The sequence below is a fragment of the Arvicanthis niloticus genome, chromosome 19 (assembly GCF_011762505.2).
Source record: "Arvicanthis niloticus isolate mArvNil1 chromosome 19, mArvNil1.pat.X, whole genome shotgun sequence".
In the NCBI taxonomy this organism is placed as follows: Eukaryota; Metazoa; Chordata; class Mammalia; order Rodentia; family Muridae; genus Arvicanthis; species Arvicanthis niloticus.
Genome location: NC_047676.1, coordinates 6,935,561 through 6,955,707, shown reverse-complemented (window position 1 = coordinate 6,955,707; position 20,147 = coordinate 6,935,561). Strand labels below are relative to the sequence as shown.

The 20,147-nt window shown below is 38.5% G+C and overlaps 1 protein-coding gene across 1 annotated transcript in view; it reads left to right on the top strand.

Annotated features, from left to right (window-relative positions):
* The window catches only part of LOC117723891 (uncharacterized), a 46,357-nt gene that overhangs the window by 6,364 nt on the left and 19,846 nt on the right, over positions 1-20,147 (top strand). Inside the window, 3 exon segments of the mRNA XM_076916381.1 lie at positions 2,536-2,698; positions 3,121-3,216; positions 5,127-6,738. Coding sequence (XP_076772496.1) covers positions 2,536-2,698; positions 3,121-3,216; positions 5,127-6,738 — 1,871 coding nt within the window.

Below are 20,147 nucleotides of genomic sequence, written 5' to 3'. Positions count from 1 at the left end.
CACAATTTCCCATGAGAGTGAGTCTGTCTTTCAGTGTGTGAAACAATAAATGCACAACTGTCTGTCAAGCATCAGACTCCTGTCTCTTCTGTCTTCTGGATCTTCATGCTGCCTCAGAAATCTAACCCAGTCAGTCACACATTGAATCTAAAGGATTGTGAGTCGAGTGAGAGATGCAGTTTTTATCCCATTGTCCAGTAATCACATGAAGAGGAAACCTGCAGGAATGTTGATCAACACTTATTCTTCTTCATTTACATAAGGTGCAGGAATCTTAGTGTACTGATGCTGCCCTGAATTTAAGGGATTTGAGATCTCAAATGGCAAAGTGTGGAATGGGTGGATCAGGGAAGGAAAACAAAGAAAAAACTTAAAGAAGACAAACGAAATAGCTGGGAACAGGATGTCTTGTATAAACAGTTGACACAAAGGCAAGGAAGTTATAAAGTTCAGCATGCAGTATCATATTAGTAGATGTAAAATGGCCAAATTCCCCAGAGACCCACACAATGTTGGCAGTGAGAGCACAGGATACCTGCCTTAGGACAGATGAGAACCCCAGTCCCAGGAGAAGTGTTGGATCTGCCTGTTTATGCACCAATGACTCCTTCCATGGCACTGCATCCTCAGTCAGATTTGCCTGGCCAAGTCCCCTACTAGATGAAGATAGAGAACTAAAGTTCCCATTGCCCTTTCCTGGGGCCTCTGAGACACTGTTGGTTTGGTTTAAGGCCGCCACAGTGACTGAACTTCCTACTAAATTTTGTAATTATAATGTGGATAGTATAATTTGATTCCATTTGTCTCTGAATTCAGTTATTGTTCTTCCCCTTGGGTTCTCAAACTCCTTTCCCTTCGTGCAGTATCATTTGGATCTCTCTGTGTGTGCTCAAGAAGGCAGCCCTTCCTAAATGCATCGTACAATATATGTGGATCTTCATTGTATTTGTCATTTGTGGTTGTGCATACTTGGGTTGAGCCTCACCATGGCTCCCTACTGTGAACCATTTACATAATGTGTGCTGTATTATAATACAATGATGGGACACCAAAGCTCCATTTTCCCCAAGATTTAACTATTTTTATTGTAGTAGCTAGAGTATTGTGTATTTGAACTATCCTTATGTGAGTTTAGGAAATGTTAATTTAGGAAATCCTCTATAAGATCAGGGTGTGTGCCAGCCTGTAGAACAATTTCCTAGAGACTGATGGAGCATGGCACATACTGATATTCAAGGTGGAACTCTGAGAAGGTAGCCCTGGATTGTATAGAGAAGCAGGCTGAGCAAGCAATTATAGGAAGTCTACGAACAGAACCCCTCCATTATCTCTAATCATCTCCTGCCTCCTGGTCCCTGTCCTGTTTAACTCCCTGTCCTGACCTTCTTCAATAATGAACTGTGCTGTGGAAGTGTAAGTCCAGTAAACCCTTTCCTCTCCAATCTGATTTTTGGTCATGGAGTTTCATGGCAGGAATAGAAGCTCTAACTAAGGCATATGTGTGTTTGTATTTTGTTACCATTCATGTCTAAGAGATTGTCTCATCCTCTCTAACTGGAGTTATGGACAGTTATGAGTGACCATGAAGCATCTAAGAATAAACCCCATGTCCTTCAGAAGAGTAGCCAGTGCTCTTAATTACTGAGCCATCTGTCTAGCCTCAACACACTATTTTTAGTTTCCCTTGTTCTCCATTTTATGATTCTTAAAAGCAATATAACCTAGGAGTTTCTAGGACCTTCTGTCATCCATTTCACTTAGAGATGAGTCCTATGTTGCAAACTTACCACATCAGGAGTATTTTAGGATTCTTCCTTACCTATATCAGAAGTGTTTCCCACTCTCCTGTCACTTAGGTTCACCTTTAGATTTATATGCAGAAGTGCATGATGCCTCTTTGTATTTATGTTATTATTGATGGTCATATTTAGCATAATGTGTAAGTTAATTGTGGTTATGTCTATCACAGTATAGTTTATGAATGAATGAGACTCAGATTAAGACTATGATTCATTTATTTGGCATTTGCTCAATTACTGGGGGATTACTGCTCATCTATTTTTCTAAAGCTAGACTGGCTATATCCTGATCCGTGCTCCCCAAATCCTTGCTGCTTGAGTCAAGAATTATGCCTGCTCCATCAGTCTGTCTGGGGGAAAGGTGGGAGCATTTCACTTGGGCATTGCCAGTGATCCATCATGACTACTGGGGACCTGTGTTAACAACTTTCCTTCCCCTCCCCATTTCTCCTTATACTCATTGTGGTCTTTATTTACAAACTCATTTCCGTCATCAAAGCCCTGCCTATCTCTATCCTCCCCTGTAATTATCAGTTGCTTGTTTTATTTAACCAATATTTTAAATTGGGGAGCCAGTTTTACACAAAAATTGCTGGTGAACTCATGGGAATTCACTTCTTTTGAGACAGCCAGATGTTGGGGTACAGAATTTAGCACTTGAATAAATGGATGCAGCACACCAACCCCAAACAATAATGGCTGATATTTATACTTTTGTTAATTTTATTTTTTTCAGGATATACTGTCATTCTGGGATGTGGTCATTTATTTCTCTGCAGAGGAGTGGGAATACCTGCGTCCTGCTCAGTGGAAACTGTACAGGGATGTGATGTTGGAGAATTACAATAACCTTGTGTTCCTGGGTGAGGATACCTTCCATGATGAATTTTTAATGAATTGTAAGCATGAAAGTTGCTCCCTTTGTACAGTATCTCATGGGAATTTCTACATTTGTCAATGGGGTCCACAGGGTTACTCTTAAGGAAAATTTAAATTATTCCTATAGCTTTGCACTATCTCTTCTTGGGTTCATACCACCCCCTAAATGTATTGTTTGTCTTAGAATATAAGTGGTACCCTAAAGAGAACAACACACACTTTAGTTGTAAAGGTTTTCTTTGTAACTGAAGGGTGTGAAGCTCAGAACCCACAAATCCCAAGTTTTTCCTCATCATTGGGATGTGCCCATAAGAAAACACATAAAAACTAGTTCTGCATACTTCTTTATCGTAGCTTGTCATTTTTGTTACACAAAGCCCTGGAGGGACATTTTTTCCCACGTGACCACAGTTACATTGTTGTTTTCTTTTCCCACAAACAGGTCTTGCTTCCTCTAAGCCATATCTGGTCACATTTCTGGAGCAAAGACAAGAGCCTTCAGATGTGAAGAGCGGAGCGGCCATCACTAAGTATTCAGGTGTGTCAGGAGGAAGGTGTCAGCGAACAGAGTGGGAAACTCTAAGATCTAACATAAGTCCATCAAGACACAATGTTTTGGTATAAATCATCTATATTTAAAGTTAATATACATTTCTTTTACTTATTTACCCTACATCCCGCTCACTGTCCCCTTCGTGGTCATCCCCTCTAACAATCCTTCCCCCATCTGCCATTCCCTTCTCTTCTGAGCAGGTGGATGCTCCCTGGATATCCCCCACCCTGCTACTTCAAGACTCTGCAAGGCTAGGTAGGCTCTTCCTCTCCCACTAAGGCCAGACAAGGCAGCCCAGCTTGTAGAATGTATCCCACATACAGGCAACAGCTTTTGGGATAGCCCTCTTTCTTGTTGTTCAGGACCCATATGAAGATCAAGCTGCACATCACATATGAGCAGGGAGGCCTAGGTCCAGCCCTTGTGTGTTCTTTGATTGGTAGTTCAGACTCAGACCCCAAGGATCCAGGTTAGTTGACTTTATTGGTTATCCTGTGGAGTTCATATCCCTTTTGGGCCCCACCATCTTTCCTTCTCTTCTTCCTTAGGAGTCCCCATGCTCCATCCACTGTTTGGCTCTGGGTATCTGTATCTGTGTGAGTCAGCTGCTGGGTGGAGCCTTTCAGAAGACCACATGTGCATTCACTTTTAAAACTCTAATTTCCTGTGTTTTTCTGTCAAAGGAGGACATGATCCAACAGTTAGGATGCTTTGAGTCCCCTTAGTTTTGCTTTCTTCTACCATGAGATTAGCCTGGGTTTCCCATGACTGACAAAGCTCTGTCATTTCTGTGTGATCTTTAACTTGGGTATGTATTTTTTATGAGATAAATGTACATTTATATTTAAAAGTGATGAGTCATCTGGGCTAGGTCCCAAATGGATGAGACAGTGACTATAAGACTTCTTTGATATGCTTTACAACACAGTTACTGGGACGTTAATAATGAGTCTAATCCTCTAAGGTTATCTGGCTAGCTCCCAGAAATAGTCCCCATGATCCTTGCATTTTAGTGCTGGTCTGGCTCTCTGAGCTTCAGGGGACTTCACATGATGTCTGTCTAGAACCCTTCCTTATAGTGAACTCCCCCTCTCTGTTCTTCCCTCAGGTAGCAGAAGTCCAGCATATTTTGTCTTCAACCCATGCAGTGACTTATCAGCCTTTATTGATAAGTTAGAGCATAAATTGGGAACAATATTTACACAAACTTGAGATGGGAGATTCTAAGAAACAGCACTACAATGCCATTTCTGGACAGCACAAACATATATGCCCAGAAAAATCAAGAAGTTGAATAATACATGGATAATGTTCACAAAATACACAAAACCATTATGCCTAATGATATACATAAAACTTTTTTCTTGAATCTTTATTTAATGTTTTTAAGCAAAGTCTTCTTCAGTCACCATTCAACACTTCCAAAAGAAAACTCTATGCTTAGACTATAGATATAATATATATAATTATATATATATATATACATATGTATAATATTTATTCGTGTTTTCCAAATTAGACTAATTTATACTTTCTTTTTAACTAGCCATGAGATTTCTGTATTTGTTTAAGGGGATGATTTGCATTTTCATAATCAAATTATGGGTTTTCTTAGTTAATATTATGCTTTTGTACATGTTTGATTTTGATTAATATTCCTTTCGTTGTTTTATGTTGCCATCATCTTTTTACTTCAAGGAAGGCTACATAATTTTCACTTATTCAGTGTTTTAAATTATACTTCACTGAGTACAGGTACAGAAAAATGAATGTAGCTTATAATTTGTACAAATAAATGCAAGTATGAGTAAATGTTAGTTTTTAAAAAATGATTAGTGTAAATACACAGATTTTTTTTCATTGTTTTCTTCTATTTCTCAACTCTTACTCACCAGGGGAAAAAAGCTATACGTGCAAAGAATGTGGCAAAGTCTTTGAGGCAAAAAAAGTATTTCGAAATCACCAGATAATTCATTTAGGAGTAAAGCCCTACAAATGTGAAGAGTGTGGCAAGTCCTTCCATTTTCCATCATTACTTTCTGAACACAAAAGGATTCATACAGGAGAAAAACCCTACAAGTGTGAAATATGTAGCAAGGCCTTCTATGTTCCATCAAAACTTTTTCAACACAAGATAATTCACACAAGAGAAAAACTCTACAAGTGTGACGTTTGTGGCAAGGCCTTCTGCATTCCATTATTACTTTCTAAACACAAGATAATTCATATGGGAAAGAATCCCTACAAGTGTGAAGTGTGTGGCAAGGCCTTCGAATATCCATCAAGACTTTTAAAACATAAGAAAATTCATACAGAAGAAAAACCATACAAGTGTAAAGTATGTGGAAAAGCCTTCCGCTCTCCATCATCACTTTGTGAACACAAGAGGACTCACACAGGAGAGAAACCGTACAAGTGTGAAGTATGTGGTAAGGCCTTCCATTATCCATCATTACTTTCAAAACACAAGATAATTCATACAGAAGAAAAGCCCTACAAGTGTGAAGTGTGTGGCAAGGCCTTCCATTTTCCATCAAGACTTTCCAACCATAAGACAATTCATACAGGAGAGAGACCGTACAAGTGTGAAGTGTGTGGCAAGGCCTTTCATGTTCCATCATCACTTTCTGAACACAAGAGAATCCACAGAGGAGAGAAACCCTACAAGTGTGAAGTATGTGGCAAGGACTTTCGTTGTCCATCATTATTTTCTAACCATAAGAGAATTCATACAGGAGAAAAACCCTACAGTTGTGAAGTATGTGGCAAGGCCTTCCATACTACAACTTTATATTCTATACACAAGAGAATTCACACAGGAGAAAAACCTTACAAGTGTGAAGTATGTGGCAAGGCCTTCCATTATTCATCAAGACTTTCATACCATAAAAAAATTCATATAGGAGAGAAACCGTACAAATGTGAAGTTTGTGGCAAGGCCTTCCATTATCCATCCATTCTTTCTAAACACAAGATAATTCATACAGAAGAGAATCCCTTTAAGTGTGAAGTGTGTGGCAAAGCCTTTGATTATCCATCAAGACTTTCCAACCACAAGAAAGTTCATACAGAAGAGAAACCATACCAATGTGAATTATGTGGCAAGGCCTTCCATTATTCATCATTACTTTCTAAACACAAGATAATTCATAGAGGAGAAAAACCTTATAAGTGTGAAGTGTGTGGCAAGGCCTTCCACTACCTATCAAGACTTTCCAACCATAAAAAAATTCATACAGGAGAGAAACCATACAAGTGTGAAGTGTGTGGAAATGTATTTCGTTTTCCATCATCACTTTCTGAACATAAAAGAATTCACACTGGAGAAAAACCCTACAAGTGTGAAGTGTGTGACAAGGCCTTCCATTATCCATCATTACTTTCTAAACACAAGAGAATTCATACAGGAGAGAATCCATACAAGTGTGAAGTATGTGGCAAGGTCTTCAATTATCCATCAAGACTTTACAAACATAAGAAAATTCATACAAGAGAGAAACTCTACAAATATGAAGCATGCGGCCTGGCATTCCATTGTCCATAATTACTTTCTGAAAAGAAGAGAATCAATACAGGTGAGAAACCCTAAACTTGTGATGTATCAGTCAAGTCCTTTACAACTTCCCAGATTCTTTCTCCTTATTTGATAACTCGTTCCTGGGAGAAACCATACAAAAGTGAGGAATTTGCAAAGCATCTTTTACAAAGTCATACCCATATCTTCACAAATTAACTCACAATGTAGAGAATATTTACAAATGGAAAGAATGTATCAAGATGCTCAACAAATTTAGGAATCATCAAAAATTCATTCTGAAAAGAAACCATACAAATATAAAAAATGTGACAAATACTTTTGAAGTTCCATTGCATGGTCTGAACACAGTATAATTCCTATTAAAGATAAATACTACACATGTGAAGAATGTGGCTAACACTATTCTTACCAGTCTTTTGGTCTTAGGCAACATCAAAGAATTCATCTTTGAGAGAACCACAGAAATGTGAGGAATATGCTAATGTCTTTGGACTTATTAAACCTGGGGGGGAAACCTCATAATTCATAGTAGACTGAAATGTCACAAGTGTGGAAAACATTGCAAACCCTTTAATAAGCTTTCTTATTTTCTTAACACAAGGTAGTTCAAACTAAAGTGAAATAGTACAAATGTTAAAATGTTCATAAAATCAGGGCTGGAGAGATGGCTCAGCGGTTAAGAGCACTGACTGCTCTTCCAGAGGACCTGAGTTCAATTCCCAGCAACCACATGGTGGCTCACAACCATCTGTAATGGGATCAATGCCCTCTTCTGGTGTATCTGAAGATAGCTATGGTGTACTCATATACACAAAATAAATTAATTAATTTTTAAAAATGTTCATAAAATCTTAACACTTCTTCAGACCCTAAAAGTTATCAACAGCTTCATGCTGAATTGAAGCCTTATGTTTGGGGAGTGTGGTAAAGGCTTTGGAATCCTTCATACACCCATGTCAAAAGTGGAGCTGCCAGACTGTGTGGATGTCCTTCTGGATTTGGGACTGATCTTTCCTTGGCGTTTTTTGTTTCTTCTGTTTTAGAATTGATACCCTTGTTTTATACCAGTATGTAGAAAAGTAGTCACTTTTTTTTTTTATTGTAAGAGCTCATGGTTAAGAGATTGCCTTGAGTGTAATATGACAAACACATGGACTGTTATAGTGTTATAACTTTTTTTTTTTTTGGTTTTTCAAGACAGGGTTTCTCTGTGTAGTCCTGGCTGTCCTGGAACTCACTCTGTAGACCAGGCTGGCCTTGAACTCAGAAATGCGCCTGCCTCTGCCTCCCAAGTGCTGGGATTAAAGGCGTGCGCCACCACTGCCCAGCGTGTTATAACTTTTATAGTGTTATAATTGTTAAATACTTCGTGAACCTTTCAAGTTGTAACCTATTTACTTATGAAGTGAGTGTAAAGTTGGGAAAAGGGAAGGAATTTTATGATTTAAAGCTTTTTGGATAGAGCTAGCATGTTGACTTTGGGAAGAACTGAGTTGCCAACAAGACCCACACCCATATTAGTATTCCCAGTACCCTCAAATGTACAACATATGCACAACATATGGTCAGAAGTTGAGACAAGGGCAGTTTCTTGTCCAGTGGCTGCTTGTCACATTTGCAGCAAACTCCATAAGGAGGTTCTTCAGTGTTCACCATCTTCTTCGAAGGACTCTGTGGGTTTGCCAAGAGCTGGCATTTCTGATTGTCAAAAATAAATAAAACATCTTTCAATGCCATATTCTACAGATTTCTGATGCTTCTGAAGACCATCTAACATTCTCAGTATATTTGCATAGTCATATTTTGCTTGTCTCTAGATATTTACTGTCTCATTAACTTAGAGAATTCTGTGGTTTAACTAAACTAGTATGTGTTTAGGTTTTATCTTTTACTGTCTATTGTAATGCTAAGAGCAGGCCCCCAAAACCTGGAGCAGGCACCTAGTCCCTGGGACCCTGTCCCAGGTTATTTCTGATTGGTAAATAAAGATGCCAACAACTAATACCTGGGTAGAAGAGAAATAAGTGCTGATTAGGTTTCCTGGGCTTTGGGTGAGAGAACCAGGAGAAGAACATTCAGGAGACAGAAGGAGAAGCTGCTGTGGGTTAGGTGAGCCATAAAAAAAATGTGGTCCAGTGAGTTGGCTACTTGGAGTTAAGAGTAGCCTGGATGACACATAGTGAATATGAAATAATAATTTGCAGTAAATATATCAATAGGGATGTAGATTCTGATAGCATGTAGGCTAGGTATCTGCCCATCATTTGTACTGTATAAGGCTTATTGTAAATATAAAAGTTGTATGTGTTTTTATTCACAATCTAAATGGTAAAGGCTGGGAAGAAACCCTGTGCCAGGATTAAAATATTTATACAACATATGGTGTCTCAATATCTACCCTGTGTTAGGGGCCAAACTCTTGCAGTAAATTTCCCACCCCTATAAGCCTATGTAACAAAACACAAAACTCAGTTAAAATCTTTATGAGCTGCATGCCTAGATTGGGTAAGTATACCACTACACTACTCTCTTCTGCAGCTATGAGATCCCTTGCTACATGCAGCTTCTCCAAGCCACATGGTTCCGTCTTCCTTCCATCTCCTCTTCTTCCATCTTCCTCTACCTTCCTCCATCTTCCTTTAAGTATGTAGTCAGTTTAGGAGAACATTCCTTGAGAGCTGAGAAGAAGGTATATTCTTTTGTATTTGATGAAAGCTTTTGTAGATATCTGCAATGTCCATTTGGTTTATAATGTTTGGCAGTAGTGGTATTTTTTGGTTAACTTTTGGCTGGATAACCTATCCAATGGGATATTGAACTCTCCAATAATTAATATATTAGGACCAATGTGAGATTAACCTTGGTAATGTTTCTCTTACAGACATGAGTCCTTGCATTTATGACACAAATGTTAAGAATGAAACATTATCTTTGTGGATTTTTCGTTTGATGAATTTGATGTTTTCCATCCTGTTTGGTTTTCTTTTTGATTAATTTGGGTTTGAATGCTATTTTGTTACAAGTTAGAATAACTACACCAGCTTCTATCTGAGGTCCATTCGTCTGGAAATTTTTCTTATACACCTCTACTCTGACATGATGCTGTCTTTGATATTGAGGTATGTTTCTTTTTTTGATATTTTATTTATTTACATTTCAGATGTCATCACCTTTCTCCATTTCCCTCCCTAGAAACCTGTATTTCATCCCCTCTCTTCCATTTTGCTTTTATACCATTTTAATTACATACAAGTATTCAGGTCAGTTCTAGGTTGAGGAACTACCAATACAATAGGTGCAAATAGTCAAGGAACAAGCAAGACAATAAACACAAATAGTCAAAGAACAAGCAAGGCAATAAACAAAGTTCTGTGAACACTCCCAGGATCACTGTTTCTTTAATTGGATATTTTGTTTATTTACATTTCAGATGTCATCCCCTTTCCCCCTTTCCCCTCCCTAGAAATACCCATTCCATTCCCCTCCTCCTTTTTGCTTTTATACCATTTTAATTACATGCAAGTATTAAAGTCAGTTCTAGGTTGAGGAACTAGCAACACAATAGATGCAAATAGTCAAAGAAGAAGCAAGACAATAAAAACAAATAGTCAAAGAACAAGCAAGGCAATAAACAAAATTCCATGAACACTCCCATGATCACTGTTTCTAAGGGCTTATCAGGATGACCAAAATATCTGAGCCAACTTCTCTGTCCTAGCCCAGAGTCATTTTCATATCTGAAGCCTACTTCCTTGTTCTAGCCTAAGATTTAGATTCCTGTCTGAAATTACTTTTTTGTTCTGGCCTAAGATTTAGATTCCTGCCTGATATTACTTCTTTGTTCTAGCTTAATATTTAGATTCTTGCCTGAAATTACTTCTTTGTTATAGCCTAATGGCAGATTCCTACCTGAAGCCCAATTCCTTGTCCTTGGCCAATTTCATATTCCTGCCAAGCAACCAATTTCTTTCTCTTTTGACCACATCAGATTCTTGCCAAGAAACCCCAAAAGCTCTCCAAGTTTCCCCCTTTTGTATTTCATAAATAAGACCGAGCTTGTCTTAGGTTTTTCTGACAAGAATGCCTTCCTTACCTGTCATGGAATATGTGTTATCAAAAGCAAAGCACTTCTGTCTTAGGGTGGTAAGGCTCTGTGCAGAATCTTACCTCTCCTTGGCTTGCCAGCCTGTTAATTTAATAACTCTGTCTGGGGGTCCATTTTCAGTTTTAAGCCATGTACTTTGGCTGGCAACATGTTAATGTTGTTGAAGACAAGCTTTAACACTATGGGCAGGAATAAAAGTATTCCCAGGACAAACAGCTAGCATGATTAATCTATATATGCCATTCTTGAAGCTTGGCCAAAATAAAAATACTGACCTCAGGCCATGGGTAATTTTATCAGCAGTATCTGCTGCATCAATGCTTAGCAGAACAGCATTCTTTAAATTAATTAGCTCACTGTGCAAAGTTAAACATCCAGAGAGTTGCTAAAATTATGCCAAATACACTGCAAGTGTCTTTAAACTTTTTCCTAATTATAATGACTACCATTGTAAATTTTAGAACTAACACGAATCCAATGGTATTTGGCATGACAGTTGAGATGGCTCCTTACTCTTAAACTCTGAACCTCCTTTCAAAAATTTGAATAGGATAAAGAGCATCAATCCATTGGTCCAAATGTCTAGATAAATCTTGTATATTCAACACATTAGGAACATTTTTTTGCGAAATGATTAAGAAAAGTAGCTGTCTTAATTTCTTGTGTCAAAGCAATTGCAGAAGCAGTGGTGCTAGCAATTAATATAATTAAAACTGTTATGCCAGCAATAATCAAGTCTACTACCCTCTTGCTTCTGCTTAAGGTCTGACTCATTTCTTCTAGTACTTACAAGTTTTTTTTTCAGAATACCAAGGCTCTGTGATACTCAGGGCAATAAAACAAAAGATGGTTGATAGACTTTCATAACAGATGTGCTGGGTTTCAACACACTAACACAATTGTAAAGTGTACAATCAATGCAACTTACATTAAATACTGTAGAAGAAACAAAAGTAATTTTAACTTGACAATTAAAAGAGCCTTCACACATGTACTAACACTTGTTTGAATCCAGATCTTGTCCCAACTTTATCTCTTCTTAAGATAACATCATAGAGAACTGCAGCTAACTTCCAAATATATGTCTGAAAATGTCCTGAACCAGCCTTCCAAATGAAGACTGTTACTTCCAATATTGGATTGATTTTTAGACCAGTTCATGATTGAGTCTGAATAACTGATCACAATTTAAGAAAAATATAAGACTCATTTTAACTTCTTTTTTTTTTTAATTTTCTGTTCCACAAGGTCTAAAAACTTGAGGCAAGGCAGCTTGTCCCATCTGGGGTACAGGTAAGCAAAGGTGGGTCAGGAACATATGTCTAATACAGCTTCCCAGTCACCATTGTCAGGGTACTAAGTAAGCTCACAGGTCAGCAACATTCTTTGTTCTGGTATCAGCATGCCTCACCCATTGCTCTGGCAACCAACATGCTTTTTCAGCAACCTGCAGAAAAAAACAAACAAACATGCCCTCTTCTCCATATTAAATACCTGATCAGGATTATGCCATATGCCAGTAAGTGGATCCTTCCCTTTCACCTATGCATAAGTATGCCTAGTTGTAGAGTGCCATAGACACTCAGCAGAAAGTTCCTTGGCATCCAAATATTTTTTTAAAAAATTTTTAAATAAAAAGAACATAATTTAAATAAATTTCTGGTGTATGGGGATATACCTCCCCCCTTTTTATTTTATGAAGATATTGTTTTAAAGTTACGTGGGCCCCTTCCACAGTCCCTTGTCCTTGACAATTATAAGGAATCCCAGTAATATGGGTAATATTAAACTGCTGACAAAAACTCTCAATGCTTGACTGCGATAGCCAGTTCCATTATCTGGTTTTTGTTTTGTTTGTTTTTTAATTGGATAAATTATTTATCTACATTTCAGATGTTATCCCCTTTCTCCATTCCCCTCCTCAGAAACCCCTTATCTCATCCACCCTTGTCCTACTTCTATGAGGGTGTGCCTCCATCCATCTAACCACTCCCACCTACCTGCCCTCAATTTCCCCTACACTGGGGCATCCAGCCTTCACAGGACTAAGGACCTCCTCTCCCACTGATGTCCGACAAAGCCATCCTCCACTACATATACAGCTGGAGCCTTGGGTCCTTCCGTGTGTGTTCCCAGGCTATCTGTTTAGATCCTGGGAGCTCTGGTTGGTTGGTATTGTCCCTCTCCCCATGGGGCTGCAAGCCCCTTCAACTTCTTCAGTCTTCTCTCTAACTCCTCTATTGGAGACCCTGTGGTCAGTTCAATGGGTGGCTACAAGCGTACACCTCTGTATAAGTCAGGCTCTGGCAGACCTCTCAGGAGACAGACAGGTATATCAGGCTCCTGTCAGCATGCACTTCCTGACATCTACAACACTGTTTGGATTTGGTTATTGCACCTGGGATGGATCCCCAGATCCTCTGGACTGTCCCTCCTCCAGTCTCTGCTCCACACTTTGTCTCCATATTTTCTCCTGTGAGTGTTTTATTACTCCTTCTAAGAAAGATCAAAACACCCATACTTTATTCTTCCTTCTTCATGAGCTTCAGTGGTCTGTAAGTTGTATCTTGGGTATTGTGAGCTTTTGGCTAATATCCAATTATCAGCGAGTGCATACCATGTGTCTTATTTTGTGATTGGATTACCTCACTCCCGATGATATTTTCTAGTTTGAGTCATTTCCTAAGAATTTCATGAAGTCATTGTTTTTAATAGCTGAGTAGTACTCCATTGTGTAAATGTACCACATTTTCTGTATCCATTCCTCTGTTGAAGGACATCTGGGTTCTTTCCAGCTTCTGGCTATTATAAATAAGTGGAACATATGTCCTTGTTATATGTTGGAGCATCTTTTGAGTATATGCCCAGGAGTGGTATAACTGGGTCCCCAGGTAATACTATGTCTAATTTTCGGAGGAATCCCAGACTGATTTCCAGAGTGGTTATAACAGCTTGCAATCCCACCAAAAATAGAGGAGTATTCCTCTTTTTCAACATCCTCACCAGCATCTACAATCACCTGAGTTTTTTATCTTAGCCATTTTGACTGGTTTGAGGTGGGTTCTTTGGGTTGGTTTGATTGGCATTTCACTGACGACTAAAAATATTGAAATCTTTTTTGGTGCTTCTCAGACATTCGAGTTTCCTCAGTTGAGAATTCTTTGTTTAGCATTGTACACCATTTTTAATAGGGTTATTTGATTGTCTGGAATCTCATTTTTTAGTTCTTTGTATATATTGAATATTAGCCCTCTATCAGTTGTAGGATTGGTAAAACATCTTTTCCCAATTTGTTGGTTATCATTTTGTCCTATTGACAGTGTCCTTTGCCTTACAGAAGCTTTGCAATTTTAAAGGTCCCATTTGTCAGTTCTTGATCTTAGGGCATAAACTCTAAGATTTTCTGCCCTCTACTCCTCTTGTGTGTATTTGCTTCTTTTTGTTCTAGAGCTTTTGGGTGTGCTGTCAAGCTGCTAGTGTATGCTCTCTCTAGTTTCTTTTTTGTAGGCACTTAGAGCTATGAGTTTTCCTCTTAGCACTGCTTTCATTGTGTCCCACAAGTTTTGATATGATGTGTCTTCATTTTCATTAAATTCTAAAAAGTCTTTAATTTCTTTCTTTATTTCTTCCCTGACCAAATTATCATTGAGTAGAGCGTTGTTTAGTTCCCACATGTATCTGGGCTTTCCATTGATTTTATCGTTATTGAAGCCCAGCCTTAGTCCGTGGTGATCTGATAGGATGCATGGGATTATTTCAATTTTGTTGTAACTGTTGAGGCCTGTTTTGTGACCAATTATATGGTCTATTTTGGAGACGGTACCATGAGATACTGAGAAGAAGGTATATTCTTTTGTTTTTGTATGAAATGTTCTATAGATAACTACGAAATCCATTTGGTTCATAACTTCTTAGTTTCACTGTGTCTCTGTTTAGTTTCTGTTTTCATAATCTGTCCATTGATGAAAGTGGGGTGTCAAAGTCTCCCACTATTATTGTGTGAGGTGCAATGTGTGCTTTGAGCTTTAGTAAAGTTTCTTTTATGAATGTGGGTACCCTTGCATTGGAGCATAGATGTTCAGAATTGAGATTTCATCTTGGTTGATTTCTTTTTTGACAAGTATGAAATGTCCTTCCTTATGTTTCTTGATAACTTTTGGTTGAAAGTTGATTTTATTTGATATTAGAATGGCTACTCCAGCTTGTTTCTTTGGACCATTTGTTGGAAAATTGTTTTCCAGACTTTTATTTTATTTTGAGGTAGTGTCTGTCTTTTTCACTGAGGAGCATTTCTTGTATGCAGCGAAATGTTGGGTCCTGTTTACGAATCCAGTCTGATAGTTTATGTCTTTTTATTGGTGAATTGAGTCCATTGATGGTAAGAGATATTAAGGAGAAGTGGTTGTTGATTCCTGTTAGTTTTGTTATTAGAGGTGAAGTTATGTTTGTGTGGCTATCTTCTTTTCAGTTTGTCGGAAGAAGATTACTTTCTTGTTTTTTTTTTCCCTAGGGTATAATTTCCTTCCTTGTGGTTGCGTTTTCCCTCTATTATCTTTTGTAGGGCTGGATTCATGGAAAGATATTGTGTAAATTTGGTTTTGTCATGATATATCTTCATTTCTCAATCTATGGTAATTGATAGTTTTGCTGAGTATAGTAGCCTGGGATAGCATTTGTGTTCTCTTAGGGTTTGTATAACACCTGTCTAGGATCTTCTGGCTTTTATAGTCTCTGATGAGAAGGCTGGTGTAATTCTGATAAGTCTGCCTTTATAAGTTACTTGACATTTTCCCTTACTGCTTTAATACTCTTTTTTTGATTTGATTTGTTTTGTTTTGTGCATTTGGTGTTTTGATTATTATGTGAGGGGAGGAATTTCTTTTCTGGTCTAGTCTATTTGGAGTTCTGTAGGCTTCTTGTATGTTCATGGGCATCTCTTTCATTAGGTTAGAGAAGTTTTCTTTTATAATTTTGTCAAAAATATTTACTGACCCTTTAAGTTGGGAATCTTCACTCTCATCTATACCTATTATCCTTAGATTTGGTCTTCTCATTGTGTTCTGGATTTCCTGGATGTTTTGAGTAGGTGATTTTTGTATTTTGCATTTTCTCTGACAGTTGTGACACTGTTTTCTATGGTGTCTTCTGCACCTGAGATTCTTCTGTCTCTTGTATTCTGTTGGTGATGCTTGCATCCATGAGTCCTGATCTATTTCCTAGGTTTTCTATCTTCAGGGTAGTTTCCCTTTGTGATTTGTTTATTTTTTTTACTTCCATTTTTAGACCCTGGATGATTTTGACCACCTCTTCCTTGCTGCTTGCAGAAGACATTCACTATCTGCTACCTGAAGATAAAGATGTAGAACTCTTGTATCTGTAAACATGTCTGCCTACACTCTATCATGCATCCTACCATAATGATAATGGACTGTCTTTCTGAAAATGTAAGCCAGCCCCAATTAAATGTTTTCTAAGAGTTGCTTTTGTCAGGTTGTCCCTCCACAGAAATGAAACCCTAACTAAGACAGAACTTGGTACCAGGGACTTGGTTGTTTTCTATGATGGGCTTCATCATGTTTCGGTTTGGAGGAATATGGATTTTTGGACTGTGGATTTGTAAAGCAGTGCAGTGCTTTAGGATGGCCTTAGTGGGCAATGCTAGGAAGAACATGGAAGACGTTTGTGCTGAAGGTGAATTGAAATATGGAGGCCTAGCTCAAGAGGTTTCAGAGGCAAAGAATATCGCTCTCTCTCCCTCCCTCCTCCTCCTCCTCCTCCTCCTCCTCCTCCTCCTCCTCCTCCTCCTCCTTTTCTTCTTCTTCTTCTTCTTCTTCTTCTTCTTCTTCTTCTTCTTCTTCTTCTTCTCTCTCTCTCTGTCTCTCTTCCTCTCCTTCTGTCTTGTGTCTGTCTGTCTGTCTGTCTCTCTCCTCCCCCCATCTTGTGGTCTCTCTTTTTCTCTCTTCTCCTCTCTCTCTTCTCCTCTCTCTCTCTCTCTCTCTCTCTCTCTCTCTCTCTCTCTCTTTCTCTCTCTCTGTCTGTCTCTCTGTGATTGTGTATTTGGTGAAGAATGTGGCTGCTTTTGTGTGCTTTTCTGCTTGAGCCTAAGGTGAAGAGATGAAGATTAAATGCATTAGCTAAGGAAAATTTAAACAGCCTAGTATAAATAATGTTTTGTGGTTAATAAAGTTCACCCTTATGAATACCCTTTTGATAAAAAGGGTACAAGATGAACAACAAAAAAATATAAAATACATGTTTTAAGGAAAAGTGGAGCACCAGGAAGTGGATTGGATCTAAAGCCACTGTTTAGATATATTAAATAAATGAATGGATGGTGCTCTCTGGACAAGATTCCACCCTAAGTTTATTGTTTATACATTTGTAGGTACAAAGTGAATAGTTATATCCTGTTAAGTGTTATTATGATCTGGCTATTGTTTTAATTTAGACATAAGGAGATTTGATTGTGTGTCAAATTGACAAGGAATGGATTATAATAGCTATTATAAGTTAACTACATCTGGAATAAACTATAATCTGGAAATGAAGGACATACCTATGATCCAGATCTTGAGGCTAGAAGACAATCTAGGAGTGTCAGATTAGGCAGTAAAAGAAATCATTGAAAACAGGAAACTGGTCAATCTGTGTTCTAGAGATAGATCTCATTCTGGCAGCCAGGCTTGGTGATGTGTAATAATCTCTCAGATGGTACTGGCTTTGAATGGATGAAGGCATCCTGATGAATAACTGAAGCTTGAAACTGAGAAGGGGAAGGGCCATTGGTGAAGTTGTAGCCTTATCGGCATTTGAAAGCCCAGGACTGAAGGGGTCATGCAAAAGAGTTGATGCTTGGTACCATAAAGAGAGCCTATGAGAGGCTATTGGTAAAATTGCAGCCTAATTGCAGTGGAAGAGCCTGTTGCAGTAGATCTCTGACCCAAATGAGTCCAGTCAAGGAAAACACAACTCAATATTTATGGTTATAAACTGCAAGCCTAGATTGGGCAGATTTACCATTGCACTACTCTATTCTCCAGCTATGAGATCCCTTACAACTTGCGGTTTTTCTAGGCCATGTTCTTCTCAGTTGTTCTTCCACCTCTGGCTCCTCTGTCCCCTCCCTCTCCCGTCCTTCCTTTTCTGACTCCTCCCCTAAGCCTTTTTCTCCACCTCCTCTTCTACTGCCCAATCACTGGCTCTAGCCTTTATTTTACAAACTCAATTGGACAGAAGGTTTACAAGAGTACTGATTCACTCCTCCTCTGCAGCCCCTCCCAGGAAAGTGGAACTATCATCAAAACACAAGGCTGGGGCTATCCACAACAAGAGCCCAGTACATTGATGATGCCAGTACCATAGTATGACCACCAACAACTGAAGTACAAATGGAGTGGAGCCAGCTCAGAGCACAAAGCTGGAGAATTGAACCAAGATCTTTCAAGAAGCCCAGATTGTGGATCCAGATGATGTAGACTTTGAAATTTGCTTTTAAACATTGTCTAGATTGTGATAGACTATGGAGACTTTTCAAGATTGATGAAATGCATTCTTCATTATGTTATGGACATAAGCCTATGGGGGCCAGGGACTAGAATGTGATAGTTTGTAAAAAGTTTTGTCCCCATAATCTCATGTGATTAAACACTTGACCCATAGGAAGTTTCAGTACTAAAAAATGGAGCCTTATTGGAGTTGGTGTGGACTTTTAAAGGAAGTGTGTCACTGTGGAGGCAGGCTTCCAGGATATATATATATATATATATATATATATATATATATATATATATGTATATATATGTATATATATATGTGTATATATACACACATATACATATATGTGTGTGTATATATATATATATATATATATATATATATATATATTCAAGTCCCATCATCTCCCCTTAATGTGACACATAGTCTCCTGTTGCCTTTGGGTCAAGATGTAGAACTCTCAGCTCCTTCTCTAACACCATGTCTGCCAACATGCTGCCATGCTTTCCACCATGATGGTAATGGAGTAAACCTCTCAAATGCCAAGACAGCCAATATTAAATTTTTGCCTTTGTAAGAGTTGTCTTGGTCCTGGTGTCTTTTCACAGCTAAAAATCCATAATGAAAACATCCAGGTTTGCAAAAGCCCCTTGTCCCTGACAGGTATATCTTCCCTTCTCCAGAACCTGAAAACTCCCTGAGTGCAACTTACAATTAACAGGATGGATTTCCAAACTTAGAGTGTGCTGGTAAATATTTGCTGAGCTGACAGAAGCTATGGTAATTGAGTAGATGGAACCGTGACTGAAAATGAGCTTTATGAGGTAAGCCTTTAGATAAGTCTATGAAGTAGTACCAAGATTAATATCTATTTGTGGAGGCCTCTGACCACTGTTGGGTTTCACATCACTGGAAAAGTGATCCTTATTTTTTTGGCAAGGAAACTGAGATAGCCCTTGATGAGCTGGAGGAAGGGGTAGAGCCTGAAAGCACACATAGATGAGTGGAAAACAAGATAAAAGCAACCACCACAGAGGTGTGAGGATAGGCAAAAGACACATGCTCAGTAACGTAAGGAGAAAACTTTCCCATATACACCAATGGGTGGTACAATCATTCCTTTTTGTGGGGAGGAGTAAGGGAAGTATGTGGATGTATTATAAAGGCATAGCGTGAAGTTCAGTGATCCACTCTTTATAAAGTCACCGTTTGTTATATAATCTGCTCATGCAGCTCAGTATGTCTTCCAAGAAGGTATGGAACTGTCTGCACATCCCATGTGCCTTCCTGTGAGGGATGCAGTAATGATGGGATCTGGAATGTGTCTGGGGAATTGGTGCAGGCTCAGCATGGTAGACATAGGGGCTCTTGAGAACTGCACTGGAAAGGGCTCTATTTCAGCGGACTTTTGCTTATCACTGGTGAAAGGACCTATCTTTTAAAAATGGCAACTGGCAGGGGTTTAACCATATATATGAATATTCCTTTCAAACATCATTCTTTTTTACTAAACACGTAACCTTGGTTTTACTTCTTCTGGTTATTATACTTGTTCCAGACAGGGTTTCTCTCTATAGCACTTGAAATTCACTCTATAAACCTGCTTTCTTCCAACTGAGAGATCCAGCTCTCTCTGACCCATGACTGATGGAACTAAGTGTATGTAGCACCACAAGCAGCATAAATTTATTTAATTACACATTTTATTGTACTTTACTAGAAGTGTGTGTGTGTGTGTGTGTGTGTGTGTGTGTGTGTGTGCATGTCTATCTATTCTAC